Consider the following 24,915-nt stretch of genomic DNA (forward strand, 5'->3'; position numbering starts at 1 on the left):
TTCCCGACCATAAATGAAACATATTCTATGTTTTGCTGTACCTGCTTGTCTGTGCCCTCTGGTTTGATTTGAGAGTGCCTCTGCTCCATCGTTATGCAAAGCACACTGATGAAGCAGCCACTTATCATTAAGTCTCTGACGTTGTTATACATCAAGGTTTTGTGTTATCAGCTAATATATGCATTATTAATCCAGACGAGGTACAGCACCGTGTCTTTGTGCATACCTATTAGGAGGCAGGGATATTATTTCCCACCTATGCCTACAACTCTTGATCAGAGAAAAGATGGAAGGCTCACACGACAATGTAGTCAGCACAGCGAGACAAAACTTGTGTTTATGACATCTTGTTCACAGCTTAGAGCGAAACACCTTGTTAGAGGCAAGCAGAGCAGATTAATTTGGAATCTGAAATCAGCTGTGTGAATGGATTTGACACCTAGATTTTCAAATGAAGTGGTATCCAAAGAGAAGAGTAAATAGATATCTAGTGAACTATTGAAACTCTAAAATGCAAAGTTAACTTTGGACAATTAAGCCTGTCTGCAAAGAAACCTTACCAAATTCTTTATATTATAAATATAAAATCTTCCACAGTAAAGTTCAAAAGGGAACACAAAAGGGCTATTTTTCTGTATTTATTTCAGTTTTGTCATGCGTCATGGAATAAGAACTGTACAATTTATTTACAATTTGCGTATATATAAGCACTTATTCATTTTAGGATGTTTGGGGCCTATCCCACCAGTCATAACAGGGATAGATCAGTAGGATGGCAGTCTCTCAATTCAAAATTCAAATTCAAATTCAAATTTTATTTGTCACGTACACAGTCATACACAGTACGATATGTAGTGAAATGCTTGGACAACTGCTCGTGACCTAAAGAAAACAAAAAAGGAAAAGGCTATGAATAAGATAGGAAATAAATATGAAAAATTAAAAAGGGTAAATTTAACTAGGAAGGAATAGAATATAAATTAAGGTTAAAAATGAAATAACTGTACAACACAAATTAGAATGAAGGGTAAATTTAACTGGGAAGAATAAGATAAAATATATAAATTAAAGTTGAAAATAAAATAACTGTACAACAAAATACACAATACACAATATAGAACTATATAAGAATGTATGAAGAAATCTAAATATAAATAAATATATACACAATAACAGCAGCTGTACAAGTATTAACTGGAAATGAAGAATATAGTGACCAGTGTTGTGCAAAAACAAAGTCCAGAAAGTCCAGTGTGTGTGTAAGAACCATATGTGTGGGTCAGTACTGTGTGGTGGTGTGATTGAGAGACCGTATCGCCTGCGGGAAGAAGCTCCTCCTCAGTCTCTCTGTGTTGGTCTTCAGGGAGCGGAATCGCTTTCCTGACCTCAACAGAGAGAACAGTCTGTTGTTGGGATGGCTGAGGTCCTTCACGATCTTCCTGGCCTTGGTCCAGCACCGCCTGCTGTAGATTGAGTGCAGGTCAGGGAGCTCGGAGCGGATGGTGTGTGAGAAGGAAAAACTTCCTTTTAACAGGAAGAAACTTCCGGCAGAACCAGGCTCACATGGCTGATGCAGAGAGATGGACAACCATACACACTCACATTCACACCCAAACGAAATTTATAATCACCACTTAACCTAACATGCATGTCTTCGGACTAGAAGAGGAAACTAGAGAACCCAAAGTGACCCCACACAGACACAGAAGGAACACACAAAAAAGCCCGAGATTGCCAGCAGGTGCAAACCAGGACCCTCTTGCTTACCACTATACAACCCCATCAGTCCTTGTCTAATGTGCTCAAATGAAACATCTTAGTAATGTTGTAAACACCATCTTAAATTCCTTGGAAATATATATACTGCTAAAAATTTGAAAATATTGAGGAAAAAGCATAGTAATAAAAGTTAAATTTGTGTACATAAAAGCTGTTGGTGCATGAGTGAGCTTTGCTCTATCACATTAAAGTCTGCAAGCAATTCCAAAAGTCTATAAATAGGATATATCCTTTAAAGTATTACACTGAGTTTTCTGTTGTAGCATAAACAGGGTGGCATCCCTGTAGTAGTCTGTAATCCCCTCGAAGATTTCCAGAGTCCTCAGCAATGGCAACCAGCAGATGATATGCAGCATTAGAGACAGAGTGGAGAAGAGAAGAGCGAAGAAAGAAGGGAGAGCTGGGGAGGGGGTTGTTGAGTTGTGCCTCTGTGCTCTGTGTCGTGTAGAAGTAGACTAAAGAGGAGAGGAGGAGGTAAGTGACGGTAGGGAAAAAGCTTAAACCCCCGAGGGGAAGTTTGTGTCAGCCACATGCTCTGGCTGGTCCTCACTGAGCCAGGCCTTTTATTATGTTGATTACCTCGGCCTTTTGTCCAAGATACTGACGAGACAATCGTCTGTGTGTGTGTGTGTGTGTGTGTGTGTGTCTCTGTGTGTGTGTGTCCCACAAAGGAAGAGGATAAGAAAGACAGACTTACACTGTTTGCAACATAATAAAAACTAGTAGATATATCAGTAATTACATGTTCAAAATACAAAAGATTATAGAAACACATTCATGCTTTTGGTAAAAAGTGCTTTAAGTGCTCAGTTAGAACAGAAAATTGTTCTATATATTTATATCAGTCTATTTGCCATTTACCAAATGCTGACAGTGGGTAAACTCAGGGGCTACAGCAAGGCTCAGTATAAAATACGTTAGGATTATTTGTAAAGTTACTCTGGTGGAGTCCAAGACTAAAACTATACTAAATGAGCTTAATAATTCATTTTTAATTATTTACGAACAATTTTGGATTTATTTTCTGTTTATGGTCTAACTGATTAGTTCTTGTAGGTTTAAAACCCCCCAAAATGTATTTAATAGAAATCACAGGGAAAAGGAAGATGGAGGGAAGACAGAGAGGAAAGGAGAAATACAAGCAGAGAGACAGAAAGATTAAAAGAAACGGAGCGAGAGAGAAAAAAAAATGAAAAGTGAATCTAATCAAGGGTTTAGAAGAGTGAGAGTACCACAGCGAGGGAGTGAGAGAGGATGACGGAGGATGTCCCCTTTACTCAGTGTCCAGCCCCCAATTTTGACGTCACATGCTGAGAGACACAAAACAACCCACTCTCAGCTGAGCTTCTCACTCGATTTTCACTCACACACTCTGGCATACCCACTCTCCAACTTACAGATACGCCTGCCCTCAGACACGCCGCAACACTTGCCTCGACACCCGCTCAACCCTCAGCCTGTGCGCGTGGGCGCACAATTATCTCTACACTAAAACGCTGCACTCTAGCAGCAAGAAAAGCACAAGGTCTCTCACTTCTCACGACTGAAGCATGCTCCATCTATTGTCAAGGAATGCCTAATTTTGTGTGAAGCTGCCGAAAGGGAAAAAAAGGAGCGCTCTGGCTTCCAAACCCAACCCAGACCCCATCCCAAAGAGCAGCAGATGTGACAGAAGAGGAGAGGCGGAGAGAGAAACACAATCTCCATTACCCCTCCTCATCTGGGAGAACAATACCCGGTCTCTAGTTGGAGAGGGTCAGCTTTTGTCCTTCTCCGCACGCTCCCGCTCAAGAGTGAAGAGCAGACAGACGCTCTGACACATTGACCTGCTGCTGTGAGAAGAGAAGACGGAGCAAAGCATCTGCTGCACTCTGCTCGGTTTGATTCAGTACTTGGACAGTTCCTGAGCAACAACCAGTATCGTGTGTGCGCACGTTTGTATGAGAGTGAAGGGAGACTGTCGGGTGAGTGACTGAAGGTGATTCAGTTTGGAGCGAAGAAGCAGAAATGCAGCCCCCACGTTCACTCCAGCTTGGTCCCTGTGGCGCCTCGCTGTCCCTGGGATCTCAGGGAAGCACTACCACCTTCCAGCTGGAAGAGAAGCAGCTCTTTGAGAAGTTTTGGAAAGGGACTTTCAAGGCTGTGGCCACCCCAAGACCAGAGAGTGTCATTGTGGCTAGCATCACCGCCAGTAGGAGAGTGACTGAGTAAGTATCTACGGTTTGCAGTATTTACTTCTATATTACTTCAGCAGCTTACGTGGACGCTTGCTCAAACTTCTCATTTTTCTTTAACCCTAAACTTTGTAAGCACATGGTTGTGGAGCTATTGCTGATATAGTTGATGCACACTTTCCTTTAATTTTATATACATATTTTTCTAAATACAAGAAGTGCCAGTTCATACAGTTTCCTCTAGAAGAGCATGCCTTAAAAATATAAAAGTCAAAGACATTTAATTAATCGCCTGGCACCTGGATTTATTTTTGTTGTAAGGATACAGATAAATGTGTAATACAGAAAGCTGAAAAAGCTGTGTAATCAACATGTGTGCGAAATTACACCTGCCAAGACATTTTTTTGATCCGTACATCAGCAAATCAGCAAATAAAGAGGTCGTGTAAGAGCCTAGCTCAAACATGCCTTTGTTATTGATTTATCACCCAGCCATCTGGATGATCTTTCTCCACTAATGTATGCAGACACATGTGTCACGCAGCCAAACACAGCTGGCCTGAAGAGTTTGATGTTCAATTATCTGACCCCTTTAAAGGTCACGTGAATGCACTTTTTGTGCTTTTAATGTCAGACTTGTCCTTTCGTCCCCATGTTAGACATTTTCTTCCCCCTTTTCATCCCTTCGACCAAAGGTTAGCTGTAGCACTTAAGGCCTTCAGGGGAGGATGAATGTCTGATGCCCTTTTCCTGCATATCTCTGCTCTCTTGTTTTTGTCCCATCCTTGCTCCTGTCTGCATGATCAACCATCATCTGCTAGCTTTGACAGTTTTATCCATGTTATCAGGCACTGTTCTGTCTGCTTTGCCTATTTCTCAAATGTATCAGAGGAGGTTACCCTGCTTCAACTGAAACGGCACGTACAAATGGAATAAATGTTCAAACATACATACAGAGAGCCACGGGCACATGGATATACTTATCTGTCAAATGGTGTAGCTTGCTTGGGTGACCTTTGAATGGTTTTGACACCCACTATCAACTTTCTCTTATGTGAAATTAGCTATGTTAATGAGGATTAGAATGGCCCATTTCATCCTACATTGGCACAGGCAAGCGAAAGACACAGTGAATCAAATAATGTGTCCTTAATGGCTTCTATTACAGCAGGACCGTAATACTGCATATGGCTTGGTTATAAAAGATTTTATTGGCTTGTAGGATATGGATAAAAAAAAGACTTTTTATTATAAGAAAGTGATCAAATATGCATTTGTTCCGCTGTGCCCCAGCTCCGCAATCTAACCAAATAATTGTAGTCACAATTTTTCTGTCAGTCAACCATAGCCTGGTGCAGATGACAGATTCAAGTCTATTTGGGGAACCTGGCAAAATAAATTAGAAGCAAACTGAATGGGCTCTCATAAAAAGAAAGAAAGAAAGAAATGTATTGTGGCTGGCTGCTGTGAACTGAGCAGCCTTTTTAAGATAAGATAAGATAAGATAAGATAGAACTTTATTAATCCCTCGGGTGGGTTCCTCTGGGAAATTCGACTTCCAAAAAGCACAGCAACGACCGAAGTTACAGTTACAGAATTGTTATATATATATATATATATATATATATATATACATATATATATATATATATATATACACACACACACACACACACATATATAAATACAGAGACAAATATAAATAAAATATACAAAGGGGATAAATAGAATAAATAGGAATAAAAAATAAAAATACAAGTGAATTGCACATTTCAAGTATTGAGTCTATTGCACTGTTGACTATTTACAAAAAGTATTGCACAAGGTATTGTACAGTGAGGTGAAGAGGCACTACAGCTTAGTTGTTCCCCCCTCCTTTGTCCTCCTGTTTCCCCTCCCTCTCCCCTCCAGAGAGGAGTTAAACAGTTTGATGGCGTGTGGGACAAAGGAGTTTTTAAGTCTGTTAGTTCTTGTCTTGGGGAGAAGCAATAGCTGGAGACTCTGGAGCGGGGCCCAGCTGTCTATTCAACTTTAGCTTCACCAGGAAAGAAGCTTTCCTCAAGTGGCTCTGCCCCTCCACGGGCTCCGTCCGGGTGACAGTGATGATGATGGCGGCATGGCAGGGGCAGGCGAGAGCAAATGTCCCCACAGAGAAGACATAATGTTGCTAATTCGCCTGGGTCTATTTGTGAAAGACAACGGCAGCGTCCCCGTTGTCCAGAGTTTGTCTCTCGCCCTGTCTCTGTGTATATTTACAGTTTGGCTTGGGTGATACAGATTGTAAATAATGAGAAAAACAAAACAAACAAATGCAACACCCAGAGAATATGGATGCAGGACATCCTAGCTCCCTTCCTACCGCACTGTTGATTTTGCCCAGGGTGACTGGGGAACGCTTAGACCATCAGAATGCATTGCCTTAGGCTTGCTCCTCTGCCTCTTTCTCTCCAAGAGGAGACATTATTATTCACTGTGGATAACTGAGGGGTGATGAACAATTGCAGTGAGTACGAGAGGGCATTATGTACAACAAGCAGAGATGGAAAGAAGAGAAGAGACTGAGGGAGAGCCACAGGGTGATGCCTCATGTTCAATCGGCACGAGTCTCTGTCTGTTCGTGGCATCCTAGTCTTTCCTCTCTGTTCGCCTCTTTCTCTCTCACTGTCTCCCGTAACTCCTGAAATAAAATGCTGGAGGAGCCAGATAGCCACAGAGGAGTAATTAGAGTCCACTGTTGTCCCTCTGTCCTCCCTCTATCCTCTTCTCCAGGCCAGTCACACAGAAGAGGGGAGGAGTTCACCAGCTCTATGCAGTGGGGTAGGGTTTGTCTCAAAACCATTATGACCCTGCAAGCTGTGTTGCTCGTGGGGGCTTCTGATTAAAAATGCAGCATGCCTAACTTAATGTTGTATAGCGTGTGACCACGAGTGTGTGTATACGTGTGCGATCATGTGTGTCCCTGCAGTTTTTTTCAGCGGTTGTGAGGATTTGAAATAAGGGTGGAAGCTCGTAATGCGTGTGTATGTGTGTGCGTGTGGCTGCCATATTAGTGGGGTCTTGTCCAACTCTGTGGCAGATGGCAAGCTTGAGAGACTGCAAAGAAAGGGAGGGGGTGAAGTGTGAGTATGTGTGGGTCTGTGTGTATGCGTGTGTGGTTGGGGGTTTCAGGCCTCTTACCTCAGCAGATGCTGGTTTAACGAGAAAGAGAGAGAAAGGGTGTTTGGAGGGGCTTGTACTCTGACAGCACCGGTGGGAACGTACAGCAGGATGGACAAAATAACAGGAACACCTTTAAACAGAATGCAATGCAAGCTAACTGCAGCCTCAAAACTTTAGTTTAAGTTTGAATACAACTCAAAATATTGGATTTTAAAATACTTCAATAATTCTTCTGCTTCTTTAATGTGTTTTTGTTTTGTTTTGTTTTTATTATGCCATTAATACTGGGGTCGGGTGTGGTCTGAAATCTACATCTAAGGCTGAAACAGTAGTTTCTGAGTGACAGAAAAACAGTAGCATTTACATATCCTTGGGTTTTGACCTCTCAGATTGGTCATGACACAACCATACCATGAATTTAAGAAGCTGGAAAACACATAAAATAGAAAATGTGTCATTGCTGGTCAGTTTTATTACACTTAACACTTAAATGTAATACAAATCCTTAAACAAAATGCACATTTTCTCATTGTCAATAGGTTGCATTTCCAGATTTGGTGAAATATGATAAGTCTACCTCTGCCATTGTGTGGACTGCAATTTAACTGCAAAATGAAAAGTTGGTCTGTGGCTGGATGTGATCATTAGACCAAACTGACTGCAGTTTACAAACTTATATGCTTGTAATTCCAGCACTGTAATTTCTTGCACACCTGATTGATACAGGCATATTTACAAGATAACAATTGATATTCGTTCAACAGATTCACCGGTCTAGTTCACATGCAGAGTTAAAGTATGTGGGCTCGTTCTGTTGTCTGTAATAAAGTGGCAGTTCGGGTTATAATTATATTGTTTGTCATTGTTTTCTCTTCAAAATTGTTTTGATTAAGTGGCGGTTTGTTCATAGCATGTGATTGTCTGACGGCTTGTAGCCTCTCAGAGTTTTTCATGTTTGCGTGTCCACCTCCTGGCTGTTGGAATTGCACAATTTGCTAAAGAAAATGTCTTAGATTTAAATTGCTATGGCAAGAATGCTTACAGCATCCACGCCCATTTAAGCAAATACAGGAATAATAATGCTCAGAGAGGGAGCATGAATAAATACAGGATATACTGTAGAGTCTGGAAAACATCAAGGAGTAACAGTCACAGCTCCCCTTGGGACGAGGCATCACTCTCTTTCTTCTTCTCTCTGTGAGAATGACAAACATGATTTAGTGACGGACGAGGGGTTTGTCTGCCGTTGTACATCTGTGTCTGTTCTTCCGCTCTCCTCATTGCAGAGTATCTTTACCCGACTTGTCTTCCTCTCCTCGCATCAGTATCTCTGTCCTTGCCTCTCCTAGTATCTTTTCAGTGTGTGTTAACTCGGTCTCTCTGTGTCTGTGTCATATTACTCAGAGCACAGGATGCGGCTGCTGAAGCATGCTGACAAGAGAGCGGGAGATGATGCCAGCTCCCCAGGCAGGAATCGGACTTATCACCAAAATGGATTCCCATTTGATACTGACTCCAAAATCCATTTGAACCAGTCTACCTTCTGCAGCTTCACACTTGATGCACTATTCCAGCGCGTTTCTCGCCTCTTTTTACGTCATGGGCTGAGAAAAAAAAGCAGAAAGGTTCATTGGTAAATTGGATTTTTAATCGATTCAAATACAAGGGGGAAAAAAAAAGACAAATATAAATGTGTGAGAAAACTGTAAAAAGTTACCAAATCTAAAAAGTCTACCTTCTTAGCTTTTTAATAGATGGCTGGAACAATTCTGCAAGTTTTAACTTTAAATAAATAGAGGCATGTATGATAGATTTATTGTCTCTCAGGTTCTGTAATTAACTATTTTTTAAATATCTGTCTCTAAAATCAAAACCGTAGACTGGAAAGAAATAACACCTTCATGTTTAAGACAGGAGGTGCTGGCCGTGTTACTGGCAGATGAATTGCTTTGCATTCGCTATGAAAAAGGGTGAAGAAATCTCATGAAAACATGAGGTCTTCAGGAAGAAGCCTTTTTGAGTTTGCCCAATGGAATTTAAAAAGGGTTTCATAAATACTAACATGTACAGAACTTCCCCTTTTCCCCAAGTAGTGCTGAACTATTTAGAAAGCATCAAAAGAATTCCAGAGGAATTAAAAATTTCTCATGTGAATAAGCAAATTAAATAACCATTTGAACCACATAAACTGATGCACTGTTTAGTTGAGGTCACCAAAAAGAAAAAAGCATATAGAAAGCCTTATTGCATCCTATTTTCACTCAAGGAATACAGAATGTTTCAGAAAGGATTTGTGTCAATGCAGTTACCTTTTGTGAGAAAATAATAGCCTGCAGGAGTTGGGCTAGGGAGGGAGAAGTACAGAATAGTTGCAGGAAGGAGGACATTTTGAGGCCCATTAAAATTGAAGCTTAACAGCAGCCACTATGGCCATGAGTGACAATAACTAGATGATAATAAAACAAAAGAAAAAAGATAAACACTGTTAAAGGTGGAGAGAAGTTAAAAAAAAAGTCACTCACTGCCCTTCCTAAGATATATAGATAAGCCTGTTTGCTATTTAACCACAATGTTATTCACTAGGAAATATTCAACAAATATTCAACAACTATACAAGTTCTGTATAGTTGAGATGTCTTACTCTAGAGTTTCCTGGCTTGGAGTTTGGACTTCATCTCATTTTTATTTATTTATTTGTTTATTTATTTATCAACGAGTTCCAAGCCGAATTTTTGACGACTGAGCTCTGCATGTTTCTCCTGTTTGTACTGCAGCATCTAATGCTATTGCACCACACAGGTACCACATCAACACTGAGTAGTTAGCACTGCGTTCTTGTTTTTTTGTGTAGTGTCGGTTGGCAAACAGTTTCTAGCTGCATTAGTGCCAACTTCTGTTTGTAGTTCCTTGCCACTTTGTGCAATTCTCCTTCTGGACCTGGATGCATCATGAGATATGTAGCTCTGAAGTAAGAAGGATCTAAAAGAATTGCACCAGTTCTTAAAGGGATACACCTCCACATGCATTTTCTGGAGGTAGTGAGTTATACAGAATATTTACTGATATAATTTTTACATTAAGTGGCCATAAGAAATCCATAGTGGAAATAACCCACAGAGGTCTAATCCCTTAAACGTACTGCTGCGCTGCTGCGAGTTAAAAAATGTAAAGCTTCAAGATCATATTTTGTTTTAATAGTAAATGTGAAGGATTGAGTGTAAGCTGAAGGAATGAAAGAATTTGCTCACTTTATCAACAGGCCCCCAAAAAACTGGCATTCAGAACAGTGCCACCTTAAAAGTCGAATGAGACATATATTCACTGGCCTACAGCAAAAAATGGCTGTAATATAGCACTGGGGAGTCTGAAGGTGTTATTGATGAATGCCAATGACCCAACAATTACTTCAAAGGTGATATTTCTGGCTTTTAAAGCTCACTTTGACATTTCCAAATTTCATCCTCATCTCGGCAACTTAAAGGCACAGCGCAGCGGTGAGAAATGAGTTTAGCTATAATGACACACCTATCGATTGTGCCTGACTACAGCTGGACTCGTGTGCTAACTTGTGATAGATGTTTAATATCGTGTAAGCATGATAGAGATAAAGGTTGAAAGCAGCACTTTGAACAGAGAGCTCAAAAGACCCTTTGATATTTGAGTCCAGGAAATGTGTCATTTTTTGTCCCCATAGACACACTCCATAAAATGATGTAAGACTGTGTGTTTATTCGAGTTTATGAATCAGGGGATCAAGCTACTGAGAACCCTTCAAGGCACTGTGTCCATGCACACACACACACACACATGTACTGTATGCACGCATGCCTTTTTATTATTATTGTATGTAGTGAGTGAGTTCATCAAACCCCCAAAGGCATCAAGAGCCTAGCAGTGAAAAGGAACATACCTAAACAGAATCAGTATATGGTGTTATTATTGCTGTTTCATCTTGTTCTTTGTCTTGCTCCCCATGCCTGACAGGCGACATGAAGATAATAAAAGAGGTGGCTGTAACATGAACAGAAATAACATAAAACTGAAAAGAGCAACAGCAGCGGTGACAGAGTGATGCAGACAGTTTAGATAAATGTGTGAATGCGGGAAGTTTGTTCAGCAAGGAAGTTCAATTTTAAAGAATTAATTATGAAATCTTGAACTAGCGGTTATAAAGACCGTGAACACAAGGAAGGACAATTTAGTTTAGATTTGGCCCTTTGGTCTGTTCAGGCGTGCCAAGGATTTGGCGGCACCTTAACAGTTGCTTTAAACCTTGAGAAAGTACAAATGTATTTCTGATCGGCCTTCCACTTGTGTTTATATATTCTTTCCTCATTAGTACAAAACATTCAAAAAAAAAAAAAAACTCGCATGTCCAGGTGCCCACACACATGAAAACACATGTAGGTATATAATGAGAGAACATATTGAGGTTGACATATAACACGGGGAGGAGGGGGAGTGACATGATAAGTCCTTCAAAGCTGAACAGCAACAGCATCATTTTTAAGATGAAAGCAAAGAGCCGAGTGTTAACCCTTTACATCATCTCAGAGATGCTGTGAAATTTTCCCTTTAGGGATCACAGTTCGCCCACTGTGGCAACTCCTCTGCTTGGAAAATGCCACCCACACCCCTCCCTCCTGTAGCTGCTGGCTACTGTGTCATATCCTGAATTGTGCATTTTTATGATTGTGATTTGATGCAGTCGAGAATTGTTTTTCTAGTTTTTCAGGGAATAAATGTTTAGTTAGAAAGGCAAAATTCAAGTGTTTTTTTTGTGCTAAAATGACTGGTTCACCAGTAAATGACATAGAGCATGTTTTTTTTTAATTACATATTTAATTTAAATCTGTTCATCACCAACATACAAGATCCCTGGTTTAAGAGTCACAGGAGACACAAATCACAATCTGTCAAATCAAATATGCAGATTTGTCCATTGTGGCAAACTCCTGTGAATAGAAACTTAACAACACAAGACACAGAAATACTCTTTAATTACGAATACTTAGAATTGATTTTTTTGGGGGTAGTTATCCCTGTGTGTTTATACTTGTTGAGGAAAAAATTTGTATCTTTGTTCCAATAATAAAACATTCAAGAGTGCATTTTTACTTGTAAATGGTGCTAAATACTAAAAAAGGTAGAGTTAAGTTAAAATTTAGTGGATCCAAATGAATGAATGAATGATAAGATGCAACAGAAGCCACACAAAATGTTTGCACTCATCTTCTAAATTGTTCTAAAGTAATTGTAAGAGCCTACTTTCCCACTCTCAGGGCTGACAAAACGACAACAATAGATATTTCATTAAGGCTATGCAAAGATGTAGAAGTTCAATAAGCATGGGTAAAACATAAGGCAAGACTGTAATCTGTCATGCTGTAAAGGGAAATTTGCTGCTCCAACAGCACAGAAGGGGGAACTGATTTTGTTTGAGCCCAAGTTTTTATGCTTGAATTGATTTAATTCCATAATGATAACAGACAAAAAAACAAATCTGAAAGTTTCTGTCTTGCTGATTAGAAATTTGACTGCTTACGAGCACAAAATACACTGAGCTGGAGTAATATGGATCCATTCTGCACCTGCCTCACTTACTTTATGTTAAAATCGAGTGCACTGACATTTAGAAAGACTCATGGCATTTAAGTCCATTAACATAGTAAATTGTGTCGCTTGTTCACAAGATGTGTGTTGGAGTATGTGCTTGTGATTTTGTCAGTTTGCCGAGTGCAGGCTCTGCAAGAATAAATGTAGCAGATGGAAACATAAAGGCGGGAAATTATAAGCAATGCACAAAAATGTCTGAAATGTAAAATCTGTAAATTCTCCTTTAAAAAAAGCAAATTATTTTTCAGTGCTTTGGTTGATACGTCTACTTTGAGTCTGATCACATGTGTTTTTATTTTGTTTGTATTTTTGCTTTTTTGCTCTTTTTTTTAAGAACAAAAAGTTAATAAGTTAATTAGATGTTCCTTATCTTTATCTATGGCTCAGTAATGTTCTGGCCTCTTGAATCTATTTGAGGTGGTAACAAAAACAGAAAAGTTTTGACTCAACTTACTTTGAGCTTTGTTTCAAAGGCTTTCAGAGAAGATGCTGTATCCTTTGTTGACATTGAGGAGCAAGTACACAACAGCGTCAAAGCAAATCAAGCTGTATAGGGCAAAAATTAACTTCTAGTTTCTTACATTACCGAAACGTATACGGCATTATGTGAAAAGCACATGCCGTGTAGAGTCACTGAATGCAGCCACTTTGTGTAATTGACTTGTTTGTAAAAGAAAGAAAGATGGAGCGAGGCAAGGGGGTAAAATGAGAAATGAAAAGGAGAAATGGTTATTATTTGTAATAATAAAGGTGATAGAAATCAATATAACAGTAGCGTGAAGCAAGGATATAATGACTTTCTGGTGGAACAGAAAAAAAGCAGGAAAGGGAAGGACAAAAGAAAGACTGCGAGAAGGAAGAAAATAAAAGTGCAGACTCTGTGAGTGACATTTTGAGATTGTCCATTTCAGGACACTGGAGCAGCAAAGGTTATTACATTTTACTGAATATCATATTCCAGCCCATGAATAGAAATCCTTTCTTGAGTTGTGGCCAAAGGGAATTGAATTATATGTAGGCACATAATGTACAGCATTGAATAAACTCATAATAGACGATGAGAGAGGGGGGTGAAACGCTCCTTTGTCCTCTACTGGCTCAAGTTGAAATGGACAGTAGTAAATCTTACAGACAGTAAGAGATGACCTATTCCTTTGAGCAATTCATTACCAATGAGCGTGGTACTGAGAGAGGGACGGCTTGCTCATTACAGCCTATTAGATCTTCACAAACCAGAGATTTCCCTGGACATGTAAAAGGTATGAGTCAACTTTCAACTTTAACTGCTAATCACTTTGCCCGCAGCAAACAGAATAAAGAGAAACAAAAACAGATGTAAAGTGTAAGTGAGCAAAGGCTTACTAATGCAATATATGTGAAAGTGCTATTGTCATGTGCAGTTTTTTTAAAAATACGTAATTACTCAGTGGAGTTGAAATGGAAAACAATGAATTCCCAGTGACTGTAATATCCTGTGATAATTTGGTATTTAGTGTTCTCTCTATTGTTTGTCACAAACTGCTTGCTCACATGGTCTGCATATTATAGATCCATGCACATGGTGTATTATTTTTGAAGTGGTTAGTCATTTAATGTATGATATTTTATGATGGAAGTGCATAAACCTCGTAAGACCCAAACTCTTTCATGGCATGCATTTTTAATTTCTCTTTGCTATTTGGGCTGATTGCGACCTGATGAATGTAAAAACAAAGAATTACCAGATTTTTTATTTTTTTTTACCTAATTTTTGTTTCTGAGAAAAAGGAGATCCAAATATGAGGACATTCACTTTAAATTTGGATAGAACAGTGGCAGTATAACGTCCTCGTAAGTGGATATCAGGCCCTTGTAGAGCAAAATGTAATATTTTTGTCTATACAACCCAAAATGTGATGTCCATATGTGTGGACACCAGGTCCTAGGAGGTTAAATCTGATTTTGGTATTTTATTTACATCTTTCTTTTAAAAAGTTGCACCACTGGCAAAAAACGTGTGACCAGAAACCGTCTTAGTATTAATCAAATAATTCACAAGTGATGTGCATGGATGCACACCAGTATACCAGAGAATTCTTGTTGAAGTCTCACTACTGCCAAAATTTACCTGAAAGGAAATGGAGTGTTTTTTCTAAATATACTCTGATATTAGCAAACCCTAAACCACAGCTCAGGCATTTAGTCAATCAACTGATTAGTTGATCAACTGGTAACTATTTTAAAATGAATAATTAGTTTTTTGCAGCTTCTCAAATATATCACGTCAAAGAAAAAAGACAAAATAGAATAAAATACATTTGTCTGTGAATATTACTGCAACTCTATCCCTTTTTTTAAACATTATTTGCAGACACAGGCCAGGGTGATCAATAATGAAAAAATTGTCAGTTTTAGCACAACTCCAAGACCCTCAGTCTAAATGATATAATGTGACAGGTTCTGAATATACAACAGCTGATCATAATAACATCAGTGGTGCTTCAGGGGTAGACAGATTATTACCACATCCAACTGGAACATGCCATTAGGTAGTGCAATCACTCATAATGACGGTAGGCAGAAATCGCTCTCTCTCTAAAATCGCACTGAAGCAAAAGCCTCATTAAATATGTATGCATATGCCAGAGTTGCCATTTTGGAAAATCTGAAAAATCCTGGATAACAGGCCAAAGCTCCCTTTTATTCTAGAAGCAATTTTAACTCTGGTGTTAAAAACATCCCAGGAGTCTCTTATTTACTGTAGATCTACACAGATTCACACAAAAGGCATTCAGAAACAAACTCAAGGTTCGTCTCACATGGACTGACCATCAGCGTCATTGGTCTTTTTCTTTTTGTGCCGAGTGCGCTACTTCTTTGTAACTGGAGCCCCGAAGCAGTCATTGTATTCATTATTAAAATGCGAACTTATCAAAGTCAACTTCTCATCACTTAAATCATTTCAAGGCTGAGTGGCTCCCATGTCTCAGCCTCCTCCTCCATTTTTCATTTTTGCTGCTTGCCCATCCTCATTTCAGTAAGATGGTCTGCCAGTCATGTGAAATTGCCACCATTTGCATAACTGATGCAGGGTTAAGGGTGCAAACTGCGGCAGTGTTGATGTCACAAATGCAATCAGAGATGGTAGCGCAGGAATTAATTGGCTCGCCACATTATTTCCTTCACACGGCCTTGCTCTCACCTTTGGTGTCACCCCGTGACTTGAAAAATGACAAGAGGTTTAAAAACTATGAAACTTCTCAGCAAGGTGAAAGACAGGGTTGCTTTATACGTAGATCATTTTCAGAAACATTCCTGTGAAGTTGCATCACATCTGAAATGTTTGTTTTTAGCTGCTTTTGCACATGACCTTTTCAAACAGCAAATACGTCTGCCTTAAGATAAGATACAACTAAACTTCTCATGATTCCAGGTTATTATTCTCAGCCCTTTAGCCTCATTATGCTATTGAACGGTTCAATATATAACCATAATAACAAAATACTAATAATATTTTTTTTAAAACAAGGTAGTCTTTTGTGCCGATTAGCTAGGATTCATTTTTGCTGCTTGCTTTCTTTTTAAGTAGTAATTTATTTTTTAACACCTTTAAGCAGTAAAATTACTGTATTTTATGTCAGGATTGACCAGATTGTTGATCAATAGCAGTGTTTCCCGATTTTAAGACACTCCTAGTGTATAACAGCTAGTCATTAGTGCAGTTATAGCTCCTCTAGGGAAGATTTTAATGTAGTGTAAGGACACAGTGTCACAGACAATGAAGCACCCTTCAGAGGTTAGCACTGTCACAGATAGAAGGTATGAGAATTATCCGCATTATCCGTTATCTTAACCTTTTCTTAACTTAACCTTCCTCCACTGTCAGAGTACCCAACAAAGGAGAGTTGCCTCTACATAGGACTGTATGGGTCAAACTTAAGAGCTTTTTAACAGAAAGCAAGCAATCATAAAGTTAACTGGTCATGGTAGGGGTGCCATTCACCCATCTACAATAAGTTTTTACAAAGTTAAATTAGCTATAGAATAGCTACAGGAACATCTACAGTTAATATCCAAAAGTTGATTCTGTTCATCTGGATGTAACGTTTTTAGTGGGAGAAACGTTTCATCACTCATCCAAGTGACTTCTTCAGTCTCAGCTAACTGACCTCCCAGCCCATTGTTCCTTCAGTGGTGCTAGTTTCAGTCATTATGCAAACGTACTGTTTATAAGCTTGAGGAAACCTGCAGTCAGTTGAGACTGAAGAAGTCACTTGGATGAGTGATGAAACGTTTCTCCCACTGAAAGCGCTACGTTGAGATGAACAGAATCAACTTTTGGATATGTACTTACCTGGATGATTGAGCATGCATCAAGACATCTACAGTTAATAAAAAATACTACTATGCTTCAAATTGACATAAGTGTCACCCTTTAGCTTTCTACTAGTAATTATTATATTTTTTTAAATGTGTTTATCTCTTCAAAAGGAGCGAGGCCGTCAAATGAAATAACTGGAGCCATCAAATATACCAAATATTCAAAACTGCTGCTGTTTTTGTTTGTTTGTTTGTTTGTTTTAAATTAAAACTAGGCTAGTTACAGTGTACATTTGGCTTTTAGCTCTCATGGCATGTTTTACATTGCACTGTGTGAAGCTGCTCTATAGAGATTCAAGGCAGATTTCAGAGGCACACAGTCTCTAATGACATATTGAACAAGTATAGATCAGGAATACTAAAGCAAGAGGCTGATTCAGAGCAGTAGAAACTATGTCAAGGTCAGTAACAAGGTCAAAGAGTGACAGTGAAGCTGAGTAGAAAGTCGTGCAGAGGGGGCTTGTTCAAAAACCTATCTTGCCAGTGTGCTACTTCCTATTGTGAGTGTTATTCTGACTGACATTGCAGTAACCAGCTCATCTTACTGAGAACTGATTAGGACAAATGGAGCTGACAGGTTTGTCGCTGTTCCCGAAGTAAGAGAGACATGCAAGAGAGTGGAGTCAAAATCTTCGTCTTTCACAAAGAAATGGGAAGATGAAAAGATAGATGGATACCTTCGTCTTTTTTTAGACTATTTAATAGTTCAGTTTTGTTTTCTGGAATAAAAACATCATCTTCTAATCATTTCTTCAAATGACAACGCAAAGTTAAAAACAAACAAAAAAACAAGCATAAACAAAGAGAGATCTTATCTGGCTTTCTCGTTCACACGTCAACTGAATGATCTTTCAATCTGAAATGATTTCAGCAAATGGTGAGTCAGTCGTGCAACTTTCTATTTTCAGACTATAGAAGATAACTCGGGAAAGTTATTATTTTTACATGACATCAGCAAACTACCCAGACACCATGAGATTGGTATTTGAGTCACTCGGGTTCTTGGGAATGGCTCATTTATTTCCTTAATTAAGTTTAGTAATAGCCTTGTTAAATGCTCAGTCATTGGACATTTGTTAAATGTGGTCAGTGTAAGGGAATCTGTGGCTCTGGATACCATGAGTGCAGAAATTACTTTGCAGATGCCATTTAGCAAATGCAATGCTGACTCATTCAGTCAGTGACTCAGTTTGTTTGAGTAGATTTAAGACTTGATGAGATGGTACTTTGCAGGATATTAATAGAAATCTTAAAAGTGAGCCTAACATTAGTTTGGGAGATCTTGGAAGATCAGCTCATTGCAGTGCCAGCCCACGTCAGCTGATAGCTCAGCCGATACCAGTCTGCATATCTTTTTGGCCGATCTTCTGTATTGGACATGCTATTTAAGCTGTAGTGGTGCAGCTGCTCTTGCTATATTTCTGCATGCTGATTTGCAAACCACCTCCACTTCAGCCGCTCTTTTTCCACTAACTTAATCAATGTCCTTTGTGTTGCCGTTGCCTCGTGCTTCATTCTGTACAGGGGGGTTTGCTGCTGCTCTCCATGCCTCAGGGTTACCATCTATGCACATACAAGGCCAGGGAGGGGCCAGAACAATTTCTGCAGAAGGAAATAACCTTCTGACTAAAACACAGTTTTTATCGTTTTGCTGTTTTCACTGTCTGTTCAATGTTTGTTACTCACATTGCATCTAATTAAATATGTTTGGGCAATGCTGGTGTGATGACAGAGATTTTAATCATACAAACATTGCTCTGAATAAAGACTCTAAAATCATGCGAAATCTTGTGCATTTGTAATTGTCAGATAGTTAGTCCTAATTACTTTGGTGATCCCCATCTGTTCCACCATAGGGCTCACCATTATGGTTAACGATTTGTTAGCTGTACCCCTAAGAATCCAATATCTAAATGGCCTGTATTTATATAGCGCTTTACTAGTCCCTAAGGACCCCAAAGCGCTTTACATATCCAGTCATCCACCCATTCACACACTGGTGACGGCAAGCTACATTGTAGCCACAGCCACCCTGGGGCGCACTGACAGAGGCGAGGCTGTCAGACACTGGCGCCACCGGGCTCTCTGACCACCACCAGTAGGCAACGGGTGAAGTGTCTCGCCCAAGGACACAACGACCGAGACTGTCCAAGCCGGGGCTCGAACCGGCAACCTTCCGATTACAAGGCGAACTCCCAACTCTTGAGCCACGATCGCCTTCCTTTGTGTATGCAAATAAAAATATAAATTCATTTCCTGTAGTAGTTTGTGCAAAATACATGGAAAACTACAGTTCCCATACACCCGTAATCTCAGTTGTCTGCTGACAAACACATTTCAAGTATAGGTTAAGTAACCGAGAAGCATCTTGGAGAGCTGTCAATATTTGAATATTATTTAACAAAATAAATTTTTATATGTAATCATGGTCACAAAAGCTAAAATATGCCCCTTGTTGATCCATTTTCGGTTCACTTACTTTAAACAGGTCTTCAGAAAGAACTGGTCATTATCAACATTCAGATGAAATCTCTCCAGCACAAACAGATTCATTACCTGCTGTGATGGAAATTTGCCTTTGAAAACACCTTGAAAGTAAACCAATATAAACGAAGACATCTATTATCCTCAGAAGAACTGCCTTGTAAAAATATGGACAGAGCGGGTAGAGTAGAATTTGCCCAATAATTAAATTTATCTGGCACAGATCGGGGTGATGTGAGGATAGTCTACCTAATTATAAGAAATCGAATTAATGTCTCTGGCACAAGAGCTCATTTCAGTGGCTTCCTATCACTTTTGATAGAAGCTGAGAGACATTTTTTTTTCCAGTTTTACATCGATGAAAGAATCGGTTATCACACTCCCCCTGATTCATTTGGAAAACATGAAAGCCTCTCAGATAGCCACATAATTAAACAGTTATTTTGGGGCATTCAATTTAAACTTGGGCTCAGCGGTGCCCTTGCAGGAGAAATAGAATTGCTTTGTCTCAGCACTCTCTTTGAGTCTGAAGACAGTTTAAAGAAATCTAGTTGCAATAAAACACCAGATCTGACTACAACGAGAAGCCACGAATTAATGCTTTGCCTTTGATCCGACCAGGGCGATGCACCAGTGCCTTTTGTGCTCAGCTAAATGAGTTCCTAGTTCTGAGGAAGACTGCTAAATTATTAAGACTGTTCTAGAAGTTTGACTCTTTTATTTTGCTTTTCTTGCAATGCACCAAGGGAGCATTTGGCAAAGAATCCAAAGGTTTAAAATAGAAAAAACTCTGAACCATGTTTGCAATAATCATGATGTCCCAAAGGACTGGAGTTAAAGCACATCTGCCTAATCCAATCAGCTTCCACATTAACCTACATTGTCTATATTTGAATATTGTTTCAGAACTTACTGCAATGGAATACAGCACAGTACATTAGATGTTGTGATGAACCTTAGGCTGTCAGCTACAATTTAACAACAGGACGCCCTCATTCTGTTTGATATATTCATCCAAGGTGGGGGGGTTGGCCTATCAAAAGATGATTTGAGTAAATAAATAGAACCTGACTGGTGGCATAATCCTTGTCATGATGGCCAAAGGGCAAACTTAATGCATGTAGATATCAACGTCAAAGTCAAAAAGCAGAATAGTTTCTATTTTTAATCCACTTATCTGAGTCCTTGATTTCCTGCACGTTTGCCTCGCTATTCAGTTTGATGAAAAATGCTTTTGAAATGCAGAGCTTTTTAGATACAGGTGGTGCGCGTGATTTCAAACCACTATGTGTGCTGATAAGGAAAACATTTTATTTAAACTCACACTGCATAATAAATATCCAGGGGTCATGTGTTCTGGTGTATTAATCCGAAGGCCTTTAATGGATAGATGTTGAAAATGAACTTGGGCTTGTTGACTTTTCTCTTTTCCTCTCCAAGAAAAACTCCTCAGTGCTTCAGGTGATTGACATATTTACTCCTTCTCTGCCAAAGTCCTCCACTATCCCTCTCTCCATCTGTCAGTGCCCTTAACAGCACCTCATCCTGTTGAGAATGGGCCGAGAGAGGCAGGAGATTAGGGGCTAATACTGTATAGGAAAGGACAAATAATCTCACAGACACCCTATCTTTTCTCATAAACTTTGAAGCGAAAGGACAGTCTTCCAGCTTGACTGATAGACTGTCTTACTGTTTGACTGACAGCCACCAAGGTGAGGGTATGTCAGATTGGAGGAGTCGTTTTTAAATACCCGTTTAGCAATATACCATCTTCGCCTCCAGGTCATAATCTATGCTATCAATTTTGATCCTGCCCTAAAGCCCCATTCCACATGCCCTGGGGTCCAATATTGCTTGGGAACGTGAGAAGGTTTTGCAATGACATCTAATTTTTTTTTTTTAATTGTAAAGTAAACACATCTGGGCAATTTTCTGATTGTATTTAGATGAAGCTAGAGGTCTCCTGATAACAATAATCTACTCAAAACTGGACTTTGAAGTCTACTAAACCTTTTGAAGGTTTTTAAATAAACTGGGCATGTTTTCTGAAAAGCTGCATTGCTGCTGAGATTTTTGCTCTCGTTCCATTAATTTTAGGAGAAAGCAATCCATATATATAAAACTAGGCATCTCCTAAACCAGCTCTATAACATGGGAAGTTATCTCTTTCAGCCTTGTTGCATGAAATATGAACACTGAACTAAAAGCAGAATGTTTTTTTGGTGCCTTAAACTTACCTGCATCCATACAGTTCAAATCCAATTCAATAATCCAAAAGCAAACTAAATCTGAAAGTGGTTTCAAATGGCAGCTTTGATTCAAAATTCACTTCTGATTGCTAACCAACTGCAGTAACCACAGACATTTCCTGCTGTGATAAATCTTTTCATAATAATTTACTTACTGGTGTGCATCACAATGGCTCATATCAATAACATAAGTTATCTTCGCTGTAGTCAGGCATATTGACGTTGACAAGGTTATGTATTAATTGTGTGCGGTTCCTGACCATACTGTGCAAAAATGGCCCTTTATGAATACAGCTTATGTCACTTTTCATCCACCTGCTGATGTTTTTTATAATCTGCTCCCGCTCAAAATACTGCAGGATCAGACTCACCTTCCTTTAAACCCCAGAACCTTTAGTTCCCCTGAGAACACAGAGTGGACTCTCAACTCCTGAGTCACTTTTAGTTCGCCTTTCCCTCGCTGTTATTTCCACTCTGGAAAATGTACTTATAGGATTTCTGTGACAAAAAAGGAAGAGAGGTTCAAGTTTATTTCTATGCACACTTCTCAGTGATGGTGGTACTTCAGTTCACTCAGGGTACATCTATGTTTGCCAGCAAGGTGACAAAAAAATATGCTGTCAAAATAATGTTTGAAGCATGTGACAGGCTTTTCCTTACGGGGTTATTTTGGAACATATCTTATTTCCCAATACGTCGTGTACAGTGGAAAACAATATGAAAGATGTAATTTGTATTGTATATTTACTGGCTATGTGTGGCTATGTTATGAAGCAACAATGCTTTTCATAATGCACTTAAAATAGTGCATAAATCTGTATGCTCTGTATGCCTACACATTAAATATGGTTACTGATGGCTCCTGTTTTCACACTGACTCAAAACTCAAAGAAAATAACTGGCTAGAGCTAACTAATTGTGTGAATTATGCGTATGTGTCTGTCTGTTTTGTTTTTTGGTGCACATATTCTTGGCTATTCACACAATACTCAGATATTTTGAGAAAGAGTTCAGGTAGAAAACTAGTTCTTGACAAAAGCACTGATGAGCAAGAGCTTGTCCAATGCATAACCCACTAATTGAACTAGTAGATGTCTAAATATATCTTGAGAAACACATACATGGGCCGCACACACACACACAAAAGTTAAATATTGGGTTTCTTTAAAGGACAGGTATGCTATTATTGAATATATTGAACAATATTTTTTTCATAGAATCTTCCCGCGATGCATGAAATTAGTTTATCAGCTTTAATGGCCATACAACTGTGAACCCTGTGAATTACATTCACTTTATTGAGTTTATATACAGATTACCTCTAATCAATCCAAGACCATATGTGTATGTCGCTTTACAGTTGATGCCGCTTATTATTTCGACATTAGCACCGTACGGGCTGGTAATGCTGCATGGTGAATCCTTTAAACAAAACCTTTGACTTTTAGTAGGATTATCCTTTAATGGGGTTTAAGCCAAATATAAGACAACTCTTTCATTAAGCCAGTAATTTCAGGCGGTGTGGCTGTGATGCTTTTCAATTCACTTGTCACTTTAAACTCCAAATAAGAATTGAATGTCTGGACAGAACGCTTGGAAGTTTTACATCTTCATACAGTCCAGCAGTACCAAACCATAATGGCATGGGGTTTTTTTTCCATCTGCAGCTGGACAGCTTAACAAAGCCAAGTACACCTCTCTGTCGCTTTATATTTAACACGTTTTAATCTTTTTTAATCTAAATAAATATTATCAATTATAAATATTCAAGAGGGATGCAGACAGATGCTGTGTGGAATTTACCTGTTCAGTTAGTTATTGTTTCTTCCTGAGGAACAGAGGTTACATGGCTAAATAAATCCCCTCATGGCCTTGACTGCATTTGCCTTCCTACACATTAAGCATAATGGAATAATTCACTTGCCCTTGAGCCCCCTTGCCATGCATCCATACAAAAGTTCTTATTGGGTCGCCAGCAAATTGAATGAACCTCCTTTCCATAAAAAGGTAATGGACTCCTTTGGATAGCCCTCTAAATAACAGGGATGGTAGGGGAGGTGAGATGAACCAATTTATTATCTGACTTTCAAGGGGGTGCGTACAGAGGGTGAGGTCACTCTCTCATTGATCATAGGTCCCCCCTTAGGGAAATGATAATTATGTGTACCAACATGGACTAAGGTCACCTCCAACCATCACCACGAGCAGGTTAGACACCCTCCAGTAGGGATGTAGACTTGTGGAGTATAAACTGAAGGTGGCATTTTTCACTGAATTAGTTTAATTTTACAATAATGTGTAGGTTTTTGAAATTGTCACAATTACACTTTTTAAAAATTTATTTTTAGGTTGGCTTTAATTTGAGAAAATCATTGTAAATTTTGTTGCATAAAATATTTGTTGGCCAAATTACAAATATTGCTAATTAAAATAAGCAGCTAACAAGCAGTGTAACTATTGTGATCTTTTTATATCATTAAAGTAGAATCCAGTTCTTGATACAAATGCTTCATGCAGATCTGGTCAGTTTAGTGTGCAGTAGGCAAGTTTTCGTCTCTTTTGTGGTGGACTACTAAACTGAAACCTGCACTGAATATGTTTGTTATTCAGTGTCAGTCTTGCCACCCTAAATCATGATACTGAGCTGCAACATAAATCGACAAATTAATTGAGAGGCCAGACAGGTAATAAAGTTTCCATCTGGCCCGTCCAGCTTCAAGTGGGGAGAAAAAAATCTATTTTGCTGTTTTATGTGTGAAAGATGAGAAATTTGTGATTGTGCTGATTACTTCATTCAATTGTCAGTTAATCAGAGAATTTGCCAGGTCTATAAATTGTCATGAAATAGTACAAACTAGTCCCTGTCTGCAGGAGCCCAGATGGTGACTTGGTTTGTCATGTCTCAGAAAACAAAACAGCAAATCTTTACAATGAAAAGGTCAAAAACGACGAATTGTTGACAGTTTTTCTTGAAAAATAGTGATTGTCATTGTCAATGATTTTTTTTTAATGTTGATTTCAAAAGAAAACTTAAATATTATTTCATATATGGCAGGAGTCTCAAACTTAAATGAGCTGTGGACCGCTGCTGGCAG

The 24,915-nt window shown here is 39.0% G+C and overlaps 1 protein-coding gene across 1 annotated transcript in view; it reads left to right on the forward strand.

Moving 5' to 3' along the window:
- Positions 1–3,147: 3,147 nt before the first annotated feature.
- The window catches only part of srrm4 (serine/arginine repetitive matrix 4), a 63,544-nt gene continuing 41,776 nt past the window's right edge, over positions 3,148–24,915 (forward strand). The window contains exon 1 of the mRNA XM_085295309.1: positions 3,148–3,986. Coding sequence (XP_085151435.1) covers positions 3,787–3,986 — 200 coding nt within the window. The 5' untranslated portion in view covers positions 3,148–3,786. The remainder of the gene's footprint in view (positions 3,987–24,915) is intronic.

The sequence above is a fragment of the Mchenga conophoros genome, linkage group LG12 (assembly GCF_057382185.1).
Source record: "Mchenga conophoros isolate Kocher_MC1m ecotype Shallow Benthic linkage group LG12, M_conophoros_male_GT1.1, whole genome shotgun sequence".
Lineage (NCBI taxonomy): Eukaryota > Metazoa > Chordata > Actinopteri > Cichliformes > Cichlidae > Mchenga > Mchenga conophoros.